This window comes from Epinephelus fuscoguttatus, linkage group LG4 (genome assembly GCF_011397635.1).
Source record: "Epinephelus fuscoguttatus linkage group LG4, E.fuscoguttatus.final_Chr_v1".
NCBI lineage: Eukaryota > Metazoa > Chordata > Actinopteri > Perciformes > Serranidae > Epinephelus > Epinephelus fuscoguttatus.
In genome coordinates this window covers 18,411,144-18,433,106 of record NC_064755.1, presented here as the reverse complement: position 1 = coordinate 18,433,106, position 21,963 = coordinate 18,411,144, and the positions used below count along the sequence as shown (strand labels likewise).

The following is a 21,963-nucleotide window of genomic DNA, read 5'->3' as shown; positions in this document are numbered from 1 at the left end:
ACTTTAACGATATGTATCAATTTCACATTCAGTCCACTCTATTTATTTCCATTTATTTATTTATTTATTTAGTTGACCAGGTTAAAAAAAAAAACAATAAAACAAAAAAATAAATAAAATATATAAAATGTTAAACTAAAGTGGAGGCTATTGAGGAAACAGCAGGTTAAGTCTACCCCTGCCTTACAAACCATTTACAAATCAAAACTTTTGGTAGTGTCTGAGCAGCAGGGCTCCACCAATATTATTTTTAAATAGAAGTCTAACACAGATTATAGAGGTATTAGCCTGTGAGTAACCTATCCCAGTAATCCTACTACTAAGATACAAGGGGTGTCACAGGCAGGTCAACATAGTAATCAAGCCTCACTGTCGCCCCTCAGTGGTTACTCTCACTCAGACAAATCAGCTGTTACATAATATAATGTAATCCTGATTTGCTACTCTATGTCAAGGGGTTATGTGTATCCTGGCTGTGAATAATCCGACTGGGCTTTGACAGATAAAAATTGTCCAGAAGAAAGCTTGACCATACAGGTCTGTGTATACCCAAAAAGTTGTTTGATAATCTCCAAGAAACAAAGAGGGAACATGATGTTCTAGCTGACATGTTAAAAAGGAGGTCAATGAGTGCAGTGATATTTGTGTGTATCTTTTTTAATCTATATTCTTATTATATACTGTGATACATGTTCTCTTCTCTAGTAACTGAGCAACCTAACTGAGAAATTAATATTGTGTAATGAAGTTTGGAAATGCGCCTGTAACTTTTTTTTTTTCCCATGTCGATGTTGGAATTTAAAGGGCAACCATTTTAAAATCCAAATTGTAGCTTCTAATCGTTTTGATGCCATTACACTTTGTTAATGATGTCGGGGAGCACTAAACTCTCACTCCGTTAATAATTGAGTGTTCATCACCGTCGCCCTCCTCCTCCACCTCCTCCTCCACCTCCTCGCCGTCATCATCAGATCAGACTGTCATGCTGCATCCTTGGTACGTGCACAGCCACACTCTGCTCATGGCAACACTGTACACAAGTAAGCCGAGTTCAACCACTTCGCACTGTAGGGGTAGGGGTGTCCTTTGTCAAAGCGGCTCAAAGCTCGCTTATCCCACCTCCTGTGGCAGCTGTCGCATCATGTGGCATCTATTTAAGGGTAAAGAAACCTGTGTGGCGTCGGTGTTTGCGATAAATAATCGCCCAGGACAGGAAACTGTTAACAAGAGAATGGTTCGTTCCTAATGTACGACGTGCAGAACTGAACGCGCCGCACCCCAACTATAACTCTACACGTCAACCGAACATGCTGGCCTCATAGAACCCACCCCTGTTAAACGTTTATTCGTCAGCTACCCACAATGGACGTGTCCTTTAAGCTAAACGCGGCATCCTATTGGCTACACACGATGGCAGTTCGCTTCTAATTTGCATAACCAGGTCGGGTTGCAGATGCAGGGGAGTGGGCAGGGTAGGGGTAGTGCAAGTGAACTCAACTTCTGCGTCGCGCTATATTATATCCTTAAAATGCACCTAACTTTGACCGTGCACCGTGATTTATTTTAGAGAAAAAACAATCTGGATGTTGGGAGAGATGGTCGGCGCGGTCCTGTGGGCGAAAATGACATATTTTTTCTTTTAAAATTAATCCAAAAAGAAAACTTGAAAGTGGTAAGTAGCTCCCTTTATCTGCCACTATTCTTTATTCTGTCTATATGGTGTGGATGAACAGGCCACATCCAGCTTATCATTTAATTTCATTCCTCTATAAATTTATTAACAGCTGTCAGATGTATTTGTGTATTATTTTTGAACTTTTTTTCACAAGTGAAATTGAAAGCATTTCGGTTAATTGTATCGTGGACTGCATGTCAGCTGTAATTTATAATTCTGTGGTACAGTTTGTTACAGTGTTGGGATAATAGAGGATATAAAAGACTGGTCGATTTATTTTAATTGTTATATAATTTTGTGCTGTGTAGATTCATTTTAATAACGCTGTAAATGATATTATTAGAAGCCCCATGATTTATTACTGTTTTATTACACAGCCCCATGTCTGTGTCACTCCACAGATTTCTGTGTGCTCATGGTTGTCTGTCTCATATCTCAGATCTAAAAGCAGGTAAGCCACTGACTAACGCACATTGTGCCAGTTGTCAATTCCACTGTGCGTGTGACAGCGGCTAACCTGGTTTTGGGAATACTTCTCAATTGTTTTTTTGGGGCTCGTCCAAGACTGGAGCAGACAAACACCTAGATCTCCCAGCACTCCTTGATCCTGTCCTGTGCACACTGCTGGGACAGGCCTGCTCAACACGACTGCTCTCATGTGTACTGTAGACTACTTCCTCGTATGTTCACATACTGTTCCTTATTTAGGGTCAATGGCTTTTTGCATGGCCTCCTATATAGAGTCGACCTCTCTCTTATGCTACCTTGCTGGCAAGGCTATTGGTGAGTGTTTTGTTTCAGTTTCTGTTTCATCTGTGTGGTTTAGACATGATTATCATCGTCATACTCACTGGTTTCAAATTTGAGGTCAGAAGGTTCTTGGAGAGGCTCCCTGGGGGCCCTCTGGCAAAAATGAACGCTACTGTAAAGACACTGAACTTGTTTTTAAACAAATTGGATTTTAAAAAAAATCAGAAAATCCAAATTGATTGTACGAATACATCATGTACCATGCTTATTTGTAAAAGGTATTCCTCAAGTAAGAAGTAAAGTTTCTACTCAAATCAACTGTGGCATTGTGCATCTTACTTTCCCTTCCCCTGTGTAATGCATTTCTTGGTATGGCTAAGGATGTCTCATTCCCATCAGTGCATAATGACTCATTGTGACACAGAGGAATAGATAAGTGCAGTATGTCAGACTCATTAACTTGTGGCCCCCCATTCATCATCATAATGTGGACGTGCAGATGCTCACTCTCGTCCAACAACATGGTGGTTCGTCTTCCCACACACCCACTGCCTTTTTTTTTATAAATGCACATCGATCAGTTTTCATCCAAAACTGGTCAAACGTTTCTCGACGCCTCGCTTTTACATTCACCAGACACCTTCTAAAGTAGATGTGGATGGGGTTCATGTAGAGTGTATGAGCAATAATAATTCCCTCGGCGTGGTGTCCTGACTCTGAAACATCATCATAATCTGTTAATGTCCTGTTTATGAGATTGGAGTCCTCTGGGTTTAGATTTGAAGTGGGTGAGGTTGGATGTATTTCACCTTGCATGTAGGATAATGGGAGGAAGTACATTAACAACACTGGCCTGAGGTCATCTGAAAATAAAACTGAAGGGCTTGCTTGTAATGTAATTTTTTTCAGAAATGTATTTTTTCTCTACATCATTAAACATCACATGATCTGGCATTTAATATACACGGATTTTCAATGTGAATGCAGTAGGTAAGAAACACGTTGTGCTCTGACTTGTATGCAGTATCTGTCACGTCCACAGGTCGGCGTCAGCGTTGCATCGTGCTGTGGGCTTGTCCAGACAGTGGGAACTAAACAAGGATTTGGAGCTTATCTAACCCCTGCCAAGCCAGACAGCTCTAAATCTTCTCAGTAAAATCCAATTCTGCATAATTAATCATAATATCTAAACTGGGCATCTCATGCACTCCTCAAGAGTGAACAACAGTGGCACAGAGCGGAAATGATTGATAAAAAAATGGGATATTTTTGACGACTCTTTAGAAATCAACTGGTGTTTATACTGAAATAATAACAAAAAATATGCACGCTGTGGATTTTACCTGGCAAATGTCACCCAGATGAGTATTTATAGAAATCCACGGGGTTTCGGTCAGAGGTTAGCCAGAGCGCAGGGGACGCTAACGTCATTCAGTGTGTGACAGCCAGCATATTTACTCTCCAGGGTAAACAAACAGGAAAGGGGTGGAGGACTGAAGTGCTGTCCAGAAGCCCGTAGTTGTGCAACTGTGTGTTTATCCTACCAGGCCAGAGTTTGATTTTTAATAAGCAATGACATAATATAACAAAACAAAGAGCTGTTTTGTTGTCAGTGTTATAAGAGAACATGTACATCAACTGATGTCCAATGCAGCTAAAGAAAAATATGCTATTCACTGCTATTAGCCAGGGCTGCTGGATATGCCAAAATTAAAAAAATCACATGGGGATTATTTGACAGATATTGCAGTTGCTTGGGTCTGTATCAAACAAGTCTGATCGCTTGCATCTAGAATATGATTTGAAGGCCAGGGCATCTCTGTGTCACCACAATGCTTCATTTGTAATGGTATGTTGTGACACATTTAACCTTTATCAAAAAATTACAGCTCCTGTGTTTTGGATATTGCAGCTGGTCATATTACAATTTATATCACACAATGAACCTCAAAACAATCAACACATTAACAGTCACAGCTACTCAGTCAGCTCTTGTAAATGATCACAGGTCACATGTCACTTAGATATACTGTTACATCACCCCTATCAGCAGAGGCTGCGATCCCAGGATGTCTGCCACATTTCCCTCTGCATCCACAGATGCACTTTGTGAACTTCCAATCAGCCACCTGTGAATACCGGCTTTAAAGTGCCCAGCGATGATTCGGCATCACAGGACCCGCTGTACCACAAGCAATGAGGAGAGCATGCATATTTCAGTAGCTATAACATATTCATAATGCATTTCACATAGGAGCTTCATGGCCCTGTCATTTTCAGAAAGTGTGTGGTGGTTGTGTTAATTATTCACTGCAGGGTTCTCCAAATGCACCTCCACTCCTACTGTAGTTAATGCAGTCACAAGGATGGGTAGAGAAAGACAAATCACTCGACAAGAGATTATCTAAAACACAATGCACATGTTTATTATATTTAAATACACAGTAATAATTGCTCTAGGTAAAAGGTTTCTAAATTATTTTACATTTCATACAGATACTTTGCAGTGTTTACAGTAGCAAAACTCTGTAAATATATTTGTTTTATGTATATACAGTATGTATATCATGGTCGATTAAATAATGAGTTACAAAGAAAGGGGGTTAAATTAGAGGTGACGGTGACAGAACAGTGAACAACTTTCCTTTGGCCCTGCGGTCCGTGTTTTATCTCCATGACGACTCTCGGGATGTCAGGACTGCAAGACACAAAAATAAGTGGGGATGATGATCCCTTTGTTTGGATTTTTTTTTTTTTTTTTTTGTTCAGCTAAGACACAGCAGGAGAGACCAGGGTCAATCCTGATATTCACACATGCCAATGAGAAGCAGCACTCGCTGACAAAAGACCAGGGTTAATTCCTTTACCCACGGAGGGTTCTGGACTGTGACTGAAGTCTTTTAGCCAGTGTGGCATTTTTAGGACAGAATTTCAAGCATGTTTCTATAACAAGCATTGAGATGTCTGTAGTTTACCAAGCAAGGAGCGGTTGTCTAATCCCACAAAGAAAACACCACACTGTAGACGGAAAGGAGAGTGCAAACTCAAACACACGTCACTTTGACCTGTCAGCATAACAGAGACACATAATAAGATGCTAAGTGCTATGATAAAGTAAATATTGGTTCAGGTGGTTATTTGTGGATAATGAGGACGCTAAAAACACTGAAACCAGCAGCTTCCCTTGTTCGCTTGATGTTTGTTATTTGGGCTTATGTAAGTAAGCTCATCCTAAATCTACAGTACACTGAGGCACAATACAAGTTATGACAGGTCAAATGTTAGGTGTGATGACAGCAACAGAACCATCCCAACAGAGGAAAAGAAAGGTATCTTAACAAACCACGGCCCTGTTGCACTACTTGTGAAATGTATCCCTTCTTTTAGCACAGAGCTTGATAAAAATAGACTGGCAAAAGCTATAAGCTCCCAAAATAAATTGTCTTCAAGCAGAGCGGAGAGAGAGAGAACAGAAGGATACATTTCTCTGTAGGCGAAACAGGGCCGAGGCTTCACACAGGAAGAGAATGGGACAGTGCAATAAAATTTTTGCAGAGCCCTTCTGTGAAAGGCTCTTGCTCTTTGGATGTCAAGCGTCACCAAAGTACAAGGCATTGTATAGATACACCCCACCCCCTCACATATAAATAGTATCCATACATAAAAGGCAAACTGAAATGGCATTGGTCTCATATCTTTCCATGTCACAGTATAAAAACAACGCTACAATCAGAATGTCTGCTACAGTCATTCCCAGCGCGACCGATGTGTTACATGGAGATACGGTGGAAAAAGCAGCTGTCGGGAGACGGTTGTTGACTTGAGGGTGGGAAGGCCGCTCTGTATTACAGAGGGAGGGAGTTAGAAGAGCAAGTTCCCAGATGTATTAGCAGCTACTGTTAGTCCAGAAGCAAACAGTGACAGAGGAGGGCATAGAGACAACATGAAAGGACAGATAGGCCCACAGAATTAAAGCGAATGTGAGAAAAGGGAAAGAGGAATGTGTTAAATCAGCTGTAGAAAGTTAGAGGAAGGAACCAGCAGAAGACTGAGAGGCACACAGGACAAGTCTTTCAGCCTTTAAAGGTAGCTGCTGAGAAGTAGCATGGACCTCCACCAGACAGATGCTTCCACTACCCAACACCAAAAAAAGGCAGCTGTAGCCTTAAACCCAATCAAGCTGGGGTAGAAAGTATGGGGGGGGGGGCTCTGGGACCAGGGGACGGGCAGGCAGGAGAGGAGCAGAGCGGGGTGGACTTGGGAAGCAGCAGGGTCTCACACATACACACCCTCAGGGTTGAGACTGGACACTAGAGGGTTTTGCAGGTTGCGTGGATGTCCCAGGAACTGTTTGGCAGTGGGGCGAGGCGGGGATTCCAGTTGGGTTACACCGGGGCCTGATGGAGAGAGAGAAAAATGTTTAATTTAAAGCCATATGACCTTAACAGACGAGTATACAGTATTGAGTTTGAGCTTTAATGTATTTTTTTGCTTCCATACTTCCATTCCTGTATCCATCCTGCAGGAGATGTCCCAGCTCTAACTGCTCCAGCTGCTCCTGAAGCTCTGTGCGTGAGTGGGTATGTGCCGGCAGGACACCTGTCTGTTGGATAAACTGCTGCAGGTTACACTGCCTCAGCTCCTTATTCAGCTCCTCCAGCTCCTCCTGTTTGGCCTGAGATGGAAAAAGAACATGGATCAGCGAGGCAAACAAAGGACGATTCAGAGCTCACGTCAGTCAGCTCTGACTCACTTAACACTAACACCTTGTTTGCCCGTAGATGGGCGCAGCACATGGAAATGGGGTGAGCTAAACACGCCTGTTAATCAGTAAATATAATTATGTCCTGCATGATTTTAATGATACGTGTACAAATAACACACCGACAGCAGAATGTATTAATGTATTCAGAAGACATGACTCCTGTATTTTGCCTTTAGGTTACATTATTTTTACTGTAAATGCCAGGCAACTTTTCACCATAAGGGGGCAGCAGAGCCTACGAGTCTAGTGTCAAGTCACTCAAAGAGACTATTGCCTACAACCCATCATCCCAAAACTACCATAAACATTTTTTCCTCATTCCACCAGCCTGAGGCGTACTTATATAGATTGATATGTAACAAAACTAATTTGCCTGCTGCATTTTCCACATTGTCCTAAACACCCAGATGCCATGGGGCCGAGGCATCCATCAAAACGTGGAGTTCAGAGACGCTGGCACCACCTTTGCGCCCACAGATTAAACTGTGATGCACACAAACAGGCCATTCAATTAGTCTTAATCGACTATCCATTTGTGCTTAAATCAATGTGTCTGCACACAGTACAGGAAGCAGCAGCAGTATGCTACAGTCTTCAACCCCATTGCCTGTGTGTGTGTGTGTGTGTGTGTGTGTGTGTGTGTGTGTGTGTGTGTGTAATTGATGTTGGACTGAGGCAGCCTGCTGAGACAGTTCACACCTGCAGGTCTGCCTCCATTAGCCTAATGACAGGAACGCTGCGCTCATCACCACTAACACTTAAACACACGGCCAGCAGCCTTGAACCATCAGCTGACTGATGACTGACACATGCGGACACGCTTTCCATTACTATGGATTGAACTTTATTATTAACATGTCATTAACAGGAAATACAAGCCTCGTATTACTTTAAGGTGACAACTGCCTGGGTGGCAGAATGCCTGTTTTGGATTATACAGTGTTGCAGTCCTGCTATGACATGATGGTACCTATATCAGGATGTGTGAAAAAACAAGAGCCTAATAACTCTGTTCTGCAGCAGGATGCTTTCTATATAATTGGCAAATTGATCATGACACAGTCCCTTTCTGTTCCATCAATCAGGCACTAAATCTGTTGAGTTCAACCCCAGAGTCAGACGCATCCCCATGAGGATGACCGACTGAAAAGCAAATGAGCTTATCGTTATGTTTTAATCAGTTTTGCAGCCAGTTTGCGAGTTATTACTCGTAGCCCGGTGGACTGAGAGCGGGACACAAAGGTCTTTCAGTCTGGCTGGTCTTTGTTAATGAAGACATGGAAACACTGCACTACAAATGTTTTCACTGTACTCCATTTCCTTGTGGCAAAACATTCAAAATGCCCTCAACCATACTACAATAAAAGAGGAATTTAATTTTCTGCACTCCCCTGGCTGGGACTAGTCTGAGAGAGCTTCATGAAGTGGATACCAGAGTCTTGCGTTTCATGTGGATTATGAGGAAACTTGAGGTTCGCTTAAAACTGGGTTAGGCTTTTATTGATACAGCTGCGTCTATGACAACCGCCAAAAGTAAACAAACAATGACACCACAAACTACCATACGTTAAGGCTGATTAGATCCAATAAAGGGGCTCTTGTTCTACGAGTCAATCCTCTTTAATCTCTTTTCCATACACAGGGTACAAAAACATGTAGATATTGGCAAGGAAATAGAAACACTGTTAGTAACCACGTGTTCAGGAACATTTATACAAGATGATACCTGAATACAAGATGATATCTGCCTAACCAGTTTGGCTAGACTCTAAATAGTTCTTGAGACAAAACATTTTCATACCAGGTAGGTATGAGTATACAGTATTCATGTCATCATAATGTCTTGGATAATTATTTATATATAAAAATGCCATAATAAATCATGTGTTCAAGTGTCTCCGCAGTGCTGTTTGTCTGCTGTGGTATGCAGGTAGGAGAGGGATACAGGTTTACAGTATGGCTAGAAGAGGGTCTGTGCTACATCCCTCAAATAACAACACTCGGGCTGATGTGGATTTATAGCCCTTTCTCCTGAACCGTCACCTCTCTCCTTACCTGCAGCAGAGACTCTGCCTTCCCCAGAGCCTTTTCAGTCTCAGATAGCTGCTCCTCCAGTTCTGTCCCGTGAGCCTCCCGGCTCTGGAGCTCCACCTTCACGGCATCGAGGGATTCCTCTGGTCTGCTTGCGGCTTTCCCTTCAGTCTGGCTTTCCCGCTGGATCTCTTGCTCCAGCTGAGCGGAGCGAATGGAGAACTCGTGGAGCCGCCGTCCACAGTCGTCGAGCTTGGCGTGGAGCTCCCCCAGTTTCCTCCTCATTCCTCGCTCTCGCTCCACCTCTGCCTGAAGCTCTTCCTCCCAGTACTGCTCGTGGGCAAGCTCTGCCTGGTTCCTACGCATCGCTATCTCCAGAGCGTCCAACTCTTCTTGCAAGCGAGCGTCAGAAACTGGTGAGGGACATGGAGATGGGTAGGGACGCTCCCAGGTATGTGACTCCCTCTCTAGGGCTTCTAGCTGGGCCTCCATAGCCCTCAGTCTCTCCTGTTGTTGAAGAACCTTCCTAAAGACCTCCTCTTTGGATGGGCCTATAGGTGGTGATGGAGATGGGGATGGCACGTGAGGGGATACGGGGCTGGGGGAAGGGGAGGGGGAGGTTCTTTGCTCTGGAGAGTCCCGAGGAGACCTCTTTAACTGTTTGGCTTTGGTTTTAGGAGAGGTGGATGGCCCCAAGTTAAAGGTGAGTGCTTTCTTAGGTTGGCTGCGTTTTGAAGGCTCTGGCTCAGGATGCTTGGGCAGCGGGGGTGGAGTTGGTCTGTCCTGTTTTGAGTTGGGTCCATCACTGCTGCTAGGGCCAGTGCGGCGCAGGAAGAACTGAACTTCACTGCCATGTTGGCCTAACTTAGCCAGAGACTCCAGAGGCTTCTCTGTGGCCAACAGTTGCCTCTCTGTATCTCTAAGACGCTGGATCAGAACATAACGGCCTGTCTGACCTGGGGACAGAGAGAGACACAGAGTGAGTACAAAGAAATAAACCCACAAACTGAAAGACAACACAAACACCACCATATCAAACCAAAGACGCTGCAGCACACTCAGCTTTTACAAAAAAGTGTATTACATAAATCTGCCGAGACCTTTCTTCTCCTTTAGTGTAATTACAGCAGTTGGTTTGACTCCTCCTTGCACTTTTACGCAAGTAACACCAAGTGAACAAATGACATCAGACACAGTGTGATGATGCTGATACCTTTAAATCTCTGCCTCCGTGGACTGGAATAAAAGCCTGCTGCGGAAGACTCGCACAACATGTAAAAAATGTTGAAATAAACTGAAGTTTCCACAAGGACCTTGAAATTAGGACAAACCCTCCCTGATGACTTGGCAGGCAGCTCACTCATGGAAGGAGGAGAGTGCTAAATCTGGATTTATGTTGTTCAACGCCGCTGCAGCGTAAGGCTTGAATAAAGCCGGAGGATACAGGGACAGAGAGCCAGCTCAAATCCAAACTGACCCGCTGACAATCCAACAGAGTGCTCAATTCGGGTCGGTGGAGAATGAAAAGGTGAGAGCAAGAAGCGGATTGCTGCAACCTTAGCATGTACAAGTTGATTTGTCTGCATCAGATTCTCTTTGCTGGCCTGTTATCTAATCACTTAAGGCTGTTAAGTTAAACTGTCAAGCAGACAAACAAAGTGCCAAGTAACAACAGCTTGGAGGATGATTGAACATTTTGAGGTACTCACCAATGGCCTGGGCCAGAGCGATGACTACATCCTGGCAGGACGTCTCCTCAGACAGGCCGCACACGACCCGCACCACTCCGTCCACCCACACTTTGAGCTCCATCTGGGACCGAGCAGGACAGGGTGAGGGGTAAGATGGGCTTCAAAACAGATCACTTCAGCTTGGCTTCACTCAACTCAACACCACATGGCACTGATTCTAAAAGACAAGAACAGAGAGTCATGTTGGAGGTGTGCTGATACGAGTCGTGATTAAACCAGAAATCTGATTTTCCTGTTGTAAGAGAAGATTTTTTTTGTCAGTGTAGTAACAATGGCAAGCTCTTCACAAAAAAGACACCACACCAGGTTTCTCCAGGCTTCACTGATGATGATGTAATCTTATCCCAACATGTGACATAACTTGTTGCTAACCTAAACAAAACACACTGGAAGATGTCACACACACACACACACACACACACACACACACACACACACACACAGCCCCTTCAATTGTTAGTCATTTTGTTGAAATACCAGTTTCTACACCAAACAGTGCTGACGTCAGAAATGTTCTGTGCTGAGTGAGAGTACGATTGAATTGTAAATTTCGAGACCAGCAGCCGAGGGGTAGAGCAGTGTAGCATTTTGTTAAGTTCCTAGTGGTTAGTTAAGAGCCCCGGCAGTATCTTGTGGACCTGGAAGCATAAATGCCAATCTGTAACCCAATTAAACGCTCTGCTGCCCTCCTTCAAAGCCGTTATGATAGCTTACTGCCGAGGGGAACGGACAGGGAAAGTGGAGCAACTCAAGTGTGTCTATGTTTGGGAGAGGGTGTTTGTGCGGGGTAGAAATACATAGAAACACGGCAGGAGAGATAGAACAAGTGTGCGTCTGTGTGTGTTTGTGTCCCTCGGTTTGATCCCCCCCCTCAGTAGGACCAGAACTGGGTCTCATCAGACTTCAGAGAGCAGATCAGCAGGTTGCCTAACACACGTCTGGGCAGCAGGTTTAACCTAAATGAATATTATGTTCAGTCCTCCCTCTGTCTGTCTGTGCTTTTTTTTTTTTTATAGCTAAGCTTCAAAACAAGGTAATAAAATACCGCAGTGCTCATAAAAAGTGAAATGCCTCAGGCGGTGGTAGGATTATCTATAGAACTTGGCACAGTAAATGAAACTTTGTAGCCTAGGTGGGTTAAAGACAACTCTTCACCCAGAGTCAGACAGATGGTGTTCTCTTTCTGTCTGTCTCTCCGGTTCTCAATGGGAGGTGTTTAATACTGAGCCCCACCATTATCTTGCCCCTCATTCAGTGCCTGGCTCTGCTCCACTGGCTGCCTATAGGGAGCTGCTTTGGAGGAATGCACTGACTTCATCTGCCAGCCGGAAGAATTCCTGTTTTTCTTAACAAAGCCCTCGCCCCACCCCTCCTCTGCCGCTGACCTGACTGCCCCCCCCCCCCCGCGCCACCTTTACTCCTTACACTGTTTAGACGCCAAACACAAACTCTGCTGGGGAGCAACAGCCAATCTGATGTGGCAACAACATCACACAACTCAACGTGACACCACATACGGAGGGAATGACGGCACAAGCTCAGAGACTGAACTCAGCGGATCGAGATCACAGGAAACAAGCGGGAGATAGAGACGGATGATCACATGTGGTAGAAATTCTTTTGAGTTATGCGAGCGCGGTGATTTCATATGGGGGAGACAGTTGATATAAAAAAGGGAGTGCTTACCAAAATCAAACAGCAGAAATTTCAACATAGCTGAGATGTGGACCTTTTAGAGGGTACAGAGTGTGCTGTGTCGCAATACATAATTAAGCCTAACTGGTTGAGTCACAGAGTCAGCAGACAATCATTTACTTTTGCTTTGAGGCTTCTTTTTAAAAGACGCAGAGGTGAACAGGAAGAAATACTTAAAGTCGTCAAGCCCCATGCATAGGAATGCTACCTTACTGGCCAGGGTCAAACTTTCCTCTTTGCAAAAGCATCTTCATACCTTAGAGTAAACTGAGAGGAAACTGTTTACATAGCTTTAACAGAGGATGAACTCTTGAGAATTTTGTCAAATACATGCCTGTGTGCATAGGGAAAATAGGTCCTACCTAACTGGATTTGACACAATTTGCATGCTCGCTGAAGAATAAACTTGTAGGCAGTACCCCACCTAAAGGTTTCTGTATCTGTCCAAGATCCCTATGTACCGTAACAATCTCATTAAACGAGAACACAAACACACAAACATCTCCCAGAATGTCACTCTCCCATGATGCTTAGTTCTCGTCCCTCCTGGCTGGTGAAATGTGATAATCTGCACTAACAGGAAACAAACAGGCCTGTGAGTCTCAGGTTGCTGTCTATTCTCTTTGTCACAGGCATAACAACACTGAGAACCAGACATCCGCCTGACCCAGCTCCTTTTCACAGCGCAGCTCTGGAGTCCTGTGTCACTTCTCATTGAAATACAGATGGAGGAGAGGCACCTTTATACTGTTTGTGAAACGAAGACTTAGAATCGTGAAGCGTACCATAGACGTCGGCTCTGAACAACAATGATGGGGGCTGACATAATGTTCAAAATACTGCAGAAGCCAAACAGTCTGTCAATCAACATGTTTGCTATCCCAAAATGAGGGTGACTCTACATGTGCAAAGTTTGGGTTCAGAGTCAACATGCAAATGCTGTCGACAAATACAGGCTGCAGACTGCTTTGCACGTGTTCATAGCCACCACGCATGTGCACCCATTCTAATCTAAGCCACTAAAGTTATCCGAAACGCATAATTTTATCCATATGACAACACTCACACTTCTACACCCCACCCTTTAACCTCAGGTCACCACCAAAACAGAAAAACACGTCCCAAACGCCCACCTCTACTTTCACCCAAGCCCCACCCACCCAGAACAACACAAGAAACAGTTTCAGTGAAACTCTGAGCTCTGGTCCGTCATGTGTTTTTCTCAGGAGGAAAGGCATCAAGAAAATGTACCACTTTGGAGGTAATAAGGAGACTGAAGCAATCAAAAATATCACACTCCAGGCTCAGACACGAGCACATCCACACCAAAAAAAGCCACTTGAGGAGCTTAAGTTGAATTAATAAAAAAGACTAGCCATACTGCGTGATGAAAAGGAGAGAAAGACAGACAGTGAAGAGGATAGACAGTGAGCAAATGAGACAGAGAGAGAATAAACGTGGGGGTAAGAGAAGTCTGACAGATAGACAGATAAAGAGTGGTAGAGAAAAGAGCAGTGATTGGAGCCATGTGCTATTCCCTCCTCTCCCCTCTCATCATCGCTCACCCATCCAGCTAACCCGCTTTGCGTCTTTCATCACCCTGTCTGTGCCTCTGTCTGTCTCTCTTCAATAACAGCCTCCCGGCTCCTCGCTGAATTCGTCTCGAGGCAGAAGTGGTAAGCGACGCAGCCCTGGGCTTGATGCAGCTCGCCTGTGTGCCATCCGGTGTGAGCAACAGTGTCGGGCTGTGAATTAATGGGCCTTTTTGGACAAGCTGGGCACAGAGAAGTGTCCATATGCCAGAACTACAGCATGGGAGACACCCACTCTCTGCTTTTTCTTCCTTACACATGAGAAGAATCCAAAAATTAGACACTAATACCAAAAAAAAACACACACACACACATGCAAGCACAAACACTCAGGCAGCTGGACAGACACACCCTTAGCCCTCAAATTCCTTTTGAAAAGATTCAAATCTGTTAGTCATGAGCAGTGTTGAGAAACATGTGGAAAAGAGTTGAGCTTATCAGGAAAAATTCCACACGAGGTTATAAATGTACTGTACCTTCTCAACACCTGAGCCCTTAGGCTACATGAAGAGTATGCGTACTGGGTGTGTAATGTGTCTGTGAGCGAGGGAAGCACAGAACACCGTGTCATGCTGGTACAATGGTCAAAGGTTGGGTATGGTTGCGTTCATGTACGAGCCTGTATGTGTAAGTGCGTCTGCGAGCAGACGTGCCATTTAGGCCTATCTTTATGAGATGTTGCTCCAGCTCAGGGTGATTACTGTGCTATCTCTGCAGCAACAGTAGTCCAGGGAACAATGGCAAGAGTAAAGGGAAGAGTGTACATCGCACACAACACACAGGAACACAACAAGAAGTGGACAAACAGTTATCCCTATCAGTATCAACAGAGAAAATAAGACCCTGGTCCAGGCTGGGTAAAGTGTACATAATGGGTTAGACAGTGCTGTTAGAGGACAATGAACAGTGCTGGGAGAAGCAGAGTCCTCTGTGCCACTCTGGTCCAGGTTGGCAGAGACACACAAACACTCAAAGAGCCAGTAACACGCTGGCACCGAGCAGCCTGGTCTCATCTGTACTGCAGAGACACTATTGTTGTCCCGGTTCCACACTCAGCAGACAGTGTTGCCTCTTTTGTGGCCCCTGGCATCGCTTGGTCGTCTGCCGTGCCACGCCAGCTTTTAGTGCCATTCTGCTGTGTCCACATGTTACCACAGATAAAACTAATAAAATGGAGGACAGACACTTTCTTTTGTCCTCCCTCGCCTCCCGTTTTGCATTCTTTATTCCTCCTCCCCCTTCTTCATCGTCCAGTGTTTCAGCCAACAAGTGAGCATAGTTTATGTGCTCAAGGACCAATGAGAGCAAAAACAAACACCAAAGTCCAGAATATGCCTGTGGTTGAGTGCAGCACGACGATTATTCATAATGGCAGAAAGATATCTTTTTGCTTCAGTAATTAGAAGTGGTTCTCTGTGGAGATCTTGTTAGGAATCACATGGGTATTCTCAGTCACTGCTTTATTACACAGCAAGAAAAATGTCTAATGCCTGCTTATACACTCGCTCCAAAAGTGTGATGATACACACACACACACACACACACACACACACACACACACAGGAATCATACTGTACCGGGACTTTAATGATTTCAAAACACATACAAACAACTTATCTGGCTCAGGGATCTATCATTGCTTATGCGAGTGCTTAAATTTGGCCAGAAGTACCCAGGTGGTGCTGAAAGCAACCAACTGTGTGGAAAAAACCATCATCATCATCATTAACGATGAGCGAGCTTTTGCAGTCATAGCCTTGGGGCTCCGGAAAGCTTCCCTACATAGAACTTTAATGAACGAGGCTTTTTACAATTGTCACTCAGTTACTTTTATATTTCTCATTCTCTTCTCTTGTACCTGCACTGTTTGTCTTTTTTGTCATTGTAATTTGCATGATCAAGTATTCTTTGACTACTTAACATTTCGTTTTAAAACATCACAACTTTTCCTAACAGCAAAAGTTGCTTTAAAGATTAAACTGTGCTAATCCCCGTTTAAAACACCTGTACAAGCTAGGACCAACTTAGACCTCGGGCAAATATAAGGGATATTTGCCAAGATGTTCTGTTACATAGCAAAACTGACAGGCCTGGCCTAGCCTTATCTCTTTAACTGGTCATGACTGTATCTTCGAAAGCTTTCATCTTGACAGATCTGAACGAAGATCTATTAAGAAGACAGCAATGCTTTCTAAAGTCTCCAAGAACCAACAGTAGCTCCCACAACACCATAAATCCCATGAAGAAGTCATTATCAGTGGGGCTCCAGTGCCTGCGGTCAGAGAGCAGGGAGTGGTCCACTGGGTACACGAGGAAACTAGATCCAAGATCTAAGGGGTTCTATTGGGCGATATTAAATCTTAATAACTTTCCAATGTAGACATATCTCCAACGCAGGAGATTATTTGCTTTTATAGTTTGTGACAAGGCAGTAAAATGTTGGAAAAATAATTAAGTTGCAGCTGGATGGTTGAGTTTGTCTAGGAGGTGTTAACAAAACATCAAACAGCAGCCTGTTCACTTTGTGGTTTGTGGAAGTTGCTCTACTTTTGAGAAGAAAACTAGGTTATGTATGTTTCTGTTCACGCTGCCGAGATAACATTTAATTTGTGTGCGGGCATTAGTGTTTAAACATTTGTGCGACTGTGTATTTCACTATGACGGTGACTGTGACTGTGCTGCTTCTTCCTCCTCACAGTTAAGGGCCAGGCTGCGGCAGGCTCTCCAGACACGCTGCTTGTTAATTAGACTGAACGGTTGCCTGGTCCCCGCTAACGGAGCTTCACTGAAGCTTCAACACGCCTAATGAATAATGCAATTTCTCACAGCACATTAATTTGGCAAATATTTCTCGGAACAAAAATCCAAATGCTTGTGACCGACCAGCTCTTTGAAAATGTCCCACGTCTGCCTGTGTCTCCCCTCTATTGACATGCTAATGACTCAGCGCAGAGGAATCAGAAACAGCACTAATAAGCTTTAGTCGTCATACTTGCATACAGGGATCTGTCGCTGCACCCTTCAGCCTTCTCCATTATAATGATTGGCTCGTCCAAGTGTGAAATCTCAATGAGAGTGGATCAGCGGTTCATTAATGCAGGGGACACCTTTGCCTCTAAATCAAGGGCAAATATAGGCAGTGGTAGCTGGTAATTACAAAAGTAGACTTGCTAGTATAAAGGTTGCAAGCTCAAATCCCACATCAGCTGTACAAATGGACAAATTATTCAACTCTTTGCTGCTACATCTCATGTCCACTCACTAAACATACAAGCCGTGTAATCGTTGTGCATGTAATTGATGATTAATGGGGGTTTAAAGGTTGAGGTCAATTACTCCAGTTGATCTGAGGCGGGCCATGACATGGTTGTTCAAAGTCTGGCCATCACCTGTGGCTGTCACTACCACTACAGTCACACTGTGTAAAACAGCACTTAGTGAGAAATCCCAGTCATCATGAATCACCAGCAGCACTCACACAGACAGATGGCAACCTGGCCTGAACCACAAGAGAGAAGGAAATGGAGAAGGTGTAAGAGAAAGAATGTTTATTTAATTTCAACTCAAAAATGCTCAGAAAGAAGGTTTTTGTTATTCTAACTTTGAAAATATAAAGAAACCCTGGCACACTTATGAGTTTCACTGAAAAGCAATAAGGTGAATTCCAATGAGCGTGTGGCCACAATAGTTTACACAGCCCTGACCACAATAAAACACTTCTACATTATTCAACTCACTGAGTGAGAGACTTACTCATACCTTGTTTGGCAGTAGTCATTCACTTGTTCGCTTCGATACCGGAAAACCGAGCCGAGGCCAGTACATTAGATACCAGGAATTTGTTTGCGCTGACTCATGGATCCGCCTACAGAGCCAGCAGCTAATGTTGAGAATGATAATGCAGGACTGCACACAGCCTGTGGAAGACCGGGCAGAGCTGGCCTCCACCGAGAGCTCAGCTCAGAATGAGTGGTTTGACTGCCTGCAGGCTGAGCCCTACGAGTACAGGAGTTTGTATTGTTGGTTGAGCCAGGGAAGAAGGCTCTTTCAGACTGCTGATGGGCACCCATGTGTAATTATATACTCCCGACCTGACTCAGCAGTGCTTGCCAGGGAAGGAGGACATCGCTCTGTTCCCAGCAAAACTCATATGTACACTGCACACACACACTACAGAACACACACACACACACATATAGGTTGTGCAGTGAGTGCATGCACACATGCATGCAGCCATGCAGACATTCATTTATCACAGAGCCAAAATAATATGTTGCATAGACGGCAGACAGGCTGACTCAAACCTATAGATGATTCATGTGGGACTAAAATAACATATAACTGTAAAAGTGAACCCACTAATTTAAAAGGATGCAATTTACACCATATGAATGGAAATTAGTAGCTTTATAATTACCAACAAATGCTATTTATAGTTGAGTTTTTCGCAGGTGCGTGTGTGGGTGCTCTGCTCTCACTTCCTGCGTGCGTGTGTCATTGAGGAGTCAGGAATGCCACGGCCTCCAGTGTCACAGGTTTGAAGCTAAACTCATTAGTAATTTAAAGGTCGCTTCCATGTCTGCTCATATCAATTATTCACACTTTTTTTGTTGTCTTTTTTTTGCCATCTTGGATTCTTGAAGCCCAGTGTAACATAAGGCCTGAAATTATGCACAAGAAAATGTTGAATGTCATTTAATTTAGTCCAAAAGTCCTTCGACTGTAGAGTTACTGAAGGAGGGCTATTTTGTCAGTGAGTGAGACTGGTGTTAGTCTTTCATCATACTTTAATTCCATGCAACCCATGATGCAATATACACTTGCCAGTCCTTATCTGAGCTGAAGGGAATATTGCCATTAGCATGCCTGAGGAAACAAATATCTATGCGTTGCTGCAAAGAAAATGGCACACAAGAGAGCTAAAAGCCACAAACCTACAACTAGGCACAGCTCAAGCTGTCACATCATGTGCTACAGTGACATACAACACTTAAGTTCAGTCTTAGGTAAGGCAGTTATCAATCCAGGGCAGAGCAGGTGCACATTCTTGTACAGAGCTGGAACGGTAATATTACAACAAAAACATATGACTCCAGCAGAAAGAAAAACACAGACCCGTCTTCTGAATGAATGTCTTCACAGATGAAAGTGAACCAGTTTCCTTCCAAGACATCAATCTGAGGTCACGGACATTACACCGCTAATGCAATCCATTCACCGCTGCTTTTGATTAGATACAACTTTGAAACTGAAAGCCAGAGTTCCCTGCTGTGACATTCTCTGAACAACAGCCAGGAAAGTTTGAGAGAAAAACCACAGGCAACATATTACGCTACTGCTAAGGTCAGCCTGCTATGCAAAAACATGTCTTCTCAAACCCTCCTAATATTTACCTAGGGAGTTCCAACATACCTGGCCCTTGGAGAGAGGGATACAGGTAAACATGACCATGGAATTAGAGAGTCAGCATGTGCGCGCATGCGTATGTTAGACCTTCAGGTAACCTATTGCAGCGTGTAAAATCCTGTTACAGACTGATAAGATGTTGTCTTTTCGTTACCATAAAGAGACTCATCCCACAAAAATGCTGTTGTGTGTGCTGAGATACGATTCATACTCAGGGAGGGGGGGCTTTTGAGCAGACAAGAACTGTGGAATGTACAATATGTCATTATCAAACTATGCACAATGTTTTGACTTTAGTTAATAATAAAGCTCTTGTATTGTGAACACACTTCCCAACATTTCCAGTCACACTGCTCACCTGTGGGTAAGACTTTATCGTCATATTCTAAATAAGCAACCTCTCATGTAAAGAACAAGAGGGAGAAACTTCTGAAACATATTATTAGAACAGAGACTGGAGCTAGATACGAGTTTAGTTGGTGCAAAAATAGAAATAACTCTCAAACAGGAAGAAAAAAAATGATACAATACGTGAACAAGTATAAGAGGAACAAAAGGACTATTACCAAAGGTGGTCAAGCAGAGTGCAGCTTTTCCCTGCAGGCATCAATGAGATATTTTATTTTTTGAAAGCATGAATGAGCAGAGGTTCACCAGTAAGAATAATTATAGCATCAGTGCCAAGAAAATGAATCTTGCTGGGATGTTTAATGTGTTGGGAAGACAATAAAAGCATGTTAACGATGGTGTCAATGCAACTATGGTAATATACTGTTTAAATGTGTCCACACTAAAACCACTGGCAAACCATGCCATGACTTTTGGGAATGATCACAAAACTCTTTCCATTGTCTTATGTAGCTTTAAAAGAACACTGCCGAACTAAGACAGGCACATTTAAATCACAAAATATGTCAAGTAAACATGACTAAAAATCTCACCAGACATTTGATACAGCTAGGTTTTGACACACAGTTCTTGGCTGAAACAAAAAAATATTGAGGGTTATTACCCAGCCCTAAACGTACCCATCTAATATACACAGAAAGTAAAGGGTGGAATCTGTTTGTGTTGCATTTGGATCACAAGCCTTAGGGTGGGCCTCTCAATACGCCTGATTTATAGTCTGATGGGGAGGTATCACACACGACTCTCTCCCTGTCATTACTCCGAGGAGGAGCAGCCATCACGCCTATCAGAGCAGTGTGTGGGGAGAGGATGTATGGACGGTAAAGATGAGTAAGGAAAAGGTAGGAGGGCAGGGTGCAGATTTATGGCTAATTCCCAGTATCCTAGAACCAAGGCGGTATATCTGTCTGTGGTACCCCTTCACTTCCAGGGAGCTGCCTTTCACCGCCCTGACTCAAGATCACCAGGGTGATCTTTGGCATGGATTCACATGCATATACGCATAGCTGAATGCTGACAAGGCTGCTGTTGTTGAGTTTACATATGAGAGATAAGTCGGCTACCCCTCTGGAATGACAAAGCGAAGGGGAGGAGGGGTGATGAAGGGGAGGCTGGACAAGACAGCACAAAGATAACTGTTTGTCAAAGAGGGGAATATTCAACAGCAGGCAGACAGACACAAACACCATGTCTGAATTATGTCAGATTGAAACTCGCCAAACAATTCCTGTGGTCGGTTTCGTAGGGATGATGACTGGGGCTCTTCATGAGGATCCTGTTCTATGAAGCAAGTTCACCACAATATGTGTATGTGTATTAAGTTTGTATTGTAATCCTGGAACAGTTCATGTTCCACATTTTAGGAAGATTCAGGTTTCATTCTGCCAAGGCGCCCAGGCAACTCAGTAAACCTGAGTCTTGGAGCAGGGCCCAGGTCTGACTCAAACACTGCACCTTAAACCGCAGAGAAGCGGGTAACCTGACACTGACAGTATGTCTTATCTGCTCATCTCTACGGATGAGAAAAGTGTCCGCTTTGGTCTCTTTGTCACTGAGCGGGAAGCATGGCAACCTAACAGATAAACTCATATCCACGTCGAGTAGCGCAGATTCAGCTGTGAAAGGTGGAGGTTTGAGTATATTCCTCGTACATGCTGGTGAACTGATGGAATGGAGGTGCATTTGACAGTTCACTAGGACTTGTTTGTATCGCAGCAGGATTATGGGAAAACAACTAGCCTGATTTTTGAAAAACTCAGTGGAAGGGTGTTGCACAAGCCAAGGAAGAACCCACCAAATAATGAAACTGATGTTGGCAGCTAGTGGTGCAGTGCTAACAACTGCGAGGGTGCTGACAGAGCTAACACTATTAATGGGGGTTAGCTCATG

The 21,963-nt window shown here is 43.8% G+C and overlaps 1 protein-coding gene across 4 annotated transcripts in view; it reads right to left on the bottom strand.

Annotated features, from left to right (window-relative positions):
- Window positions 1-4,825: 4,825 nt before the first annotated feature.
- Window positions 4,826-21,963, bottom strand: part of rassf7a (Ras association domain family member 7a) — a 35,118-nt gene continuing 17,980 nt past the window's right edge. For 3 of the 4 annotated variants that reach the window (XM_049573783.1, XM_049573784.1, XM_049573782.1), the window contains 5 exons: window positions 10,931-11,129; window positions 9,246-10,177; window positions 6,926-7,100; window positions 6,715-6,822; window positions 4,826-5,123 (listed from right to left, as the gene is read on the bottom strand). In XM_049573783.1, coding sequence (XP_049429740.1) covers window positions 5,092-5,123; window positions 6,715-6,822; window positions 6,926-7,100; window positions 9,246-10,177; window positions 10,931-11,033 — 1,350 coding nt within the window. In that variant the 5' untranslated portion in view covers window positions 11,034-11,129 and the 3' untranslated portion in view covers window positions 4,826-5,091. Of the gene's footprint in view, window positions 5,124-6,714; window positions 6,823-6,925; window positions 7,101-9,245; window positions 10,178-10,930; window positions 11,130-14,232; window positions 14,452-21,963 lie in introns of those variants that run through there. The other variant, XM_049573785.1, reaches the window with a different exon arrangement.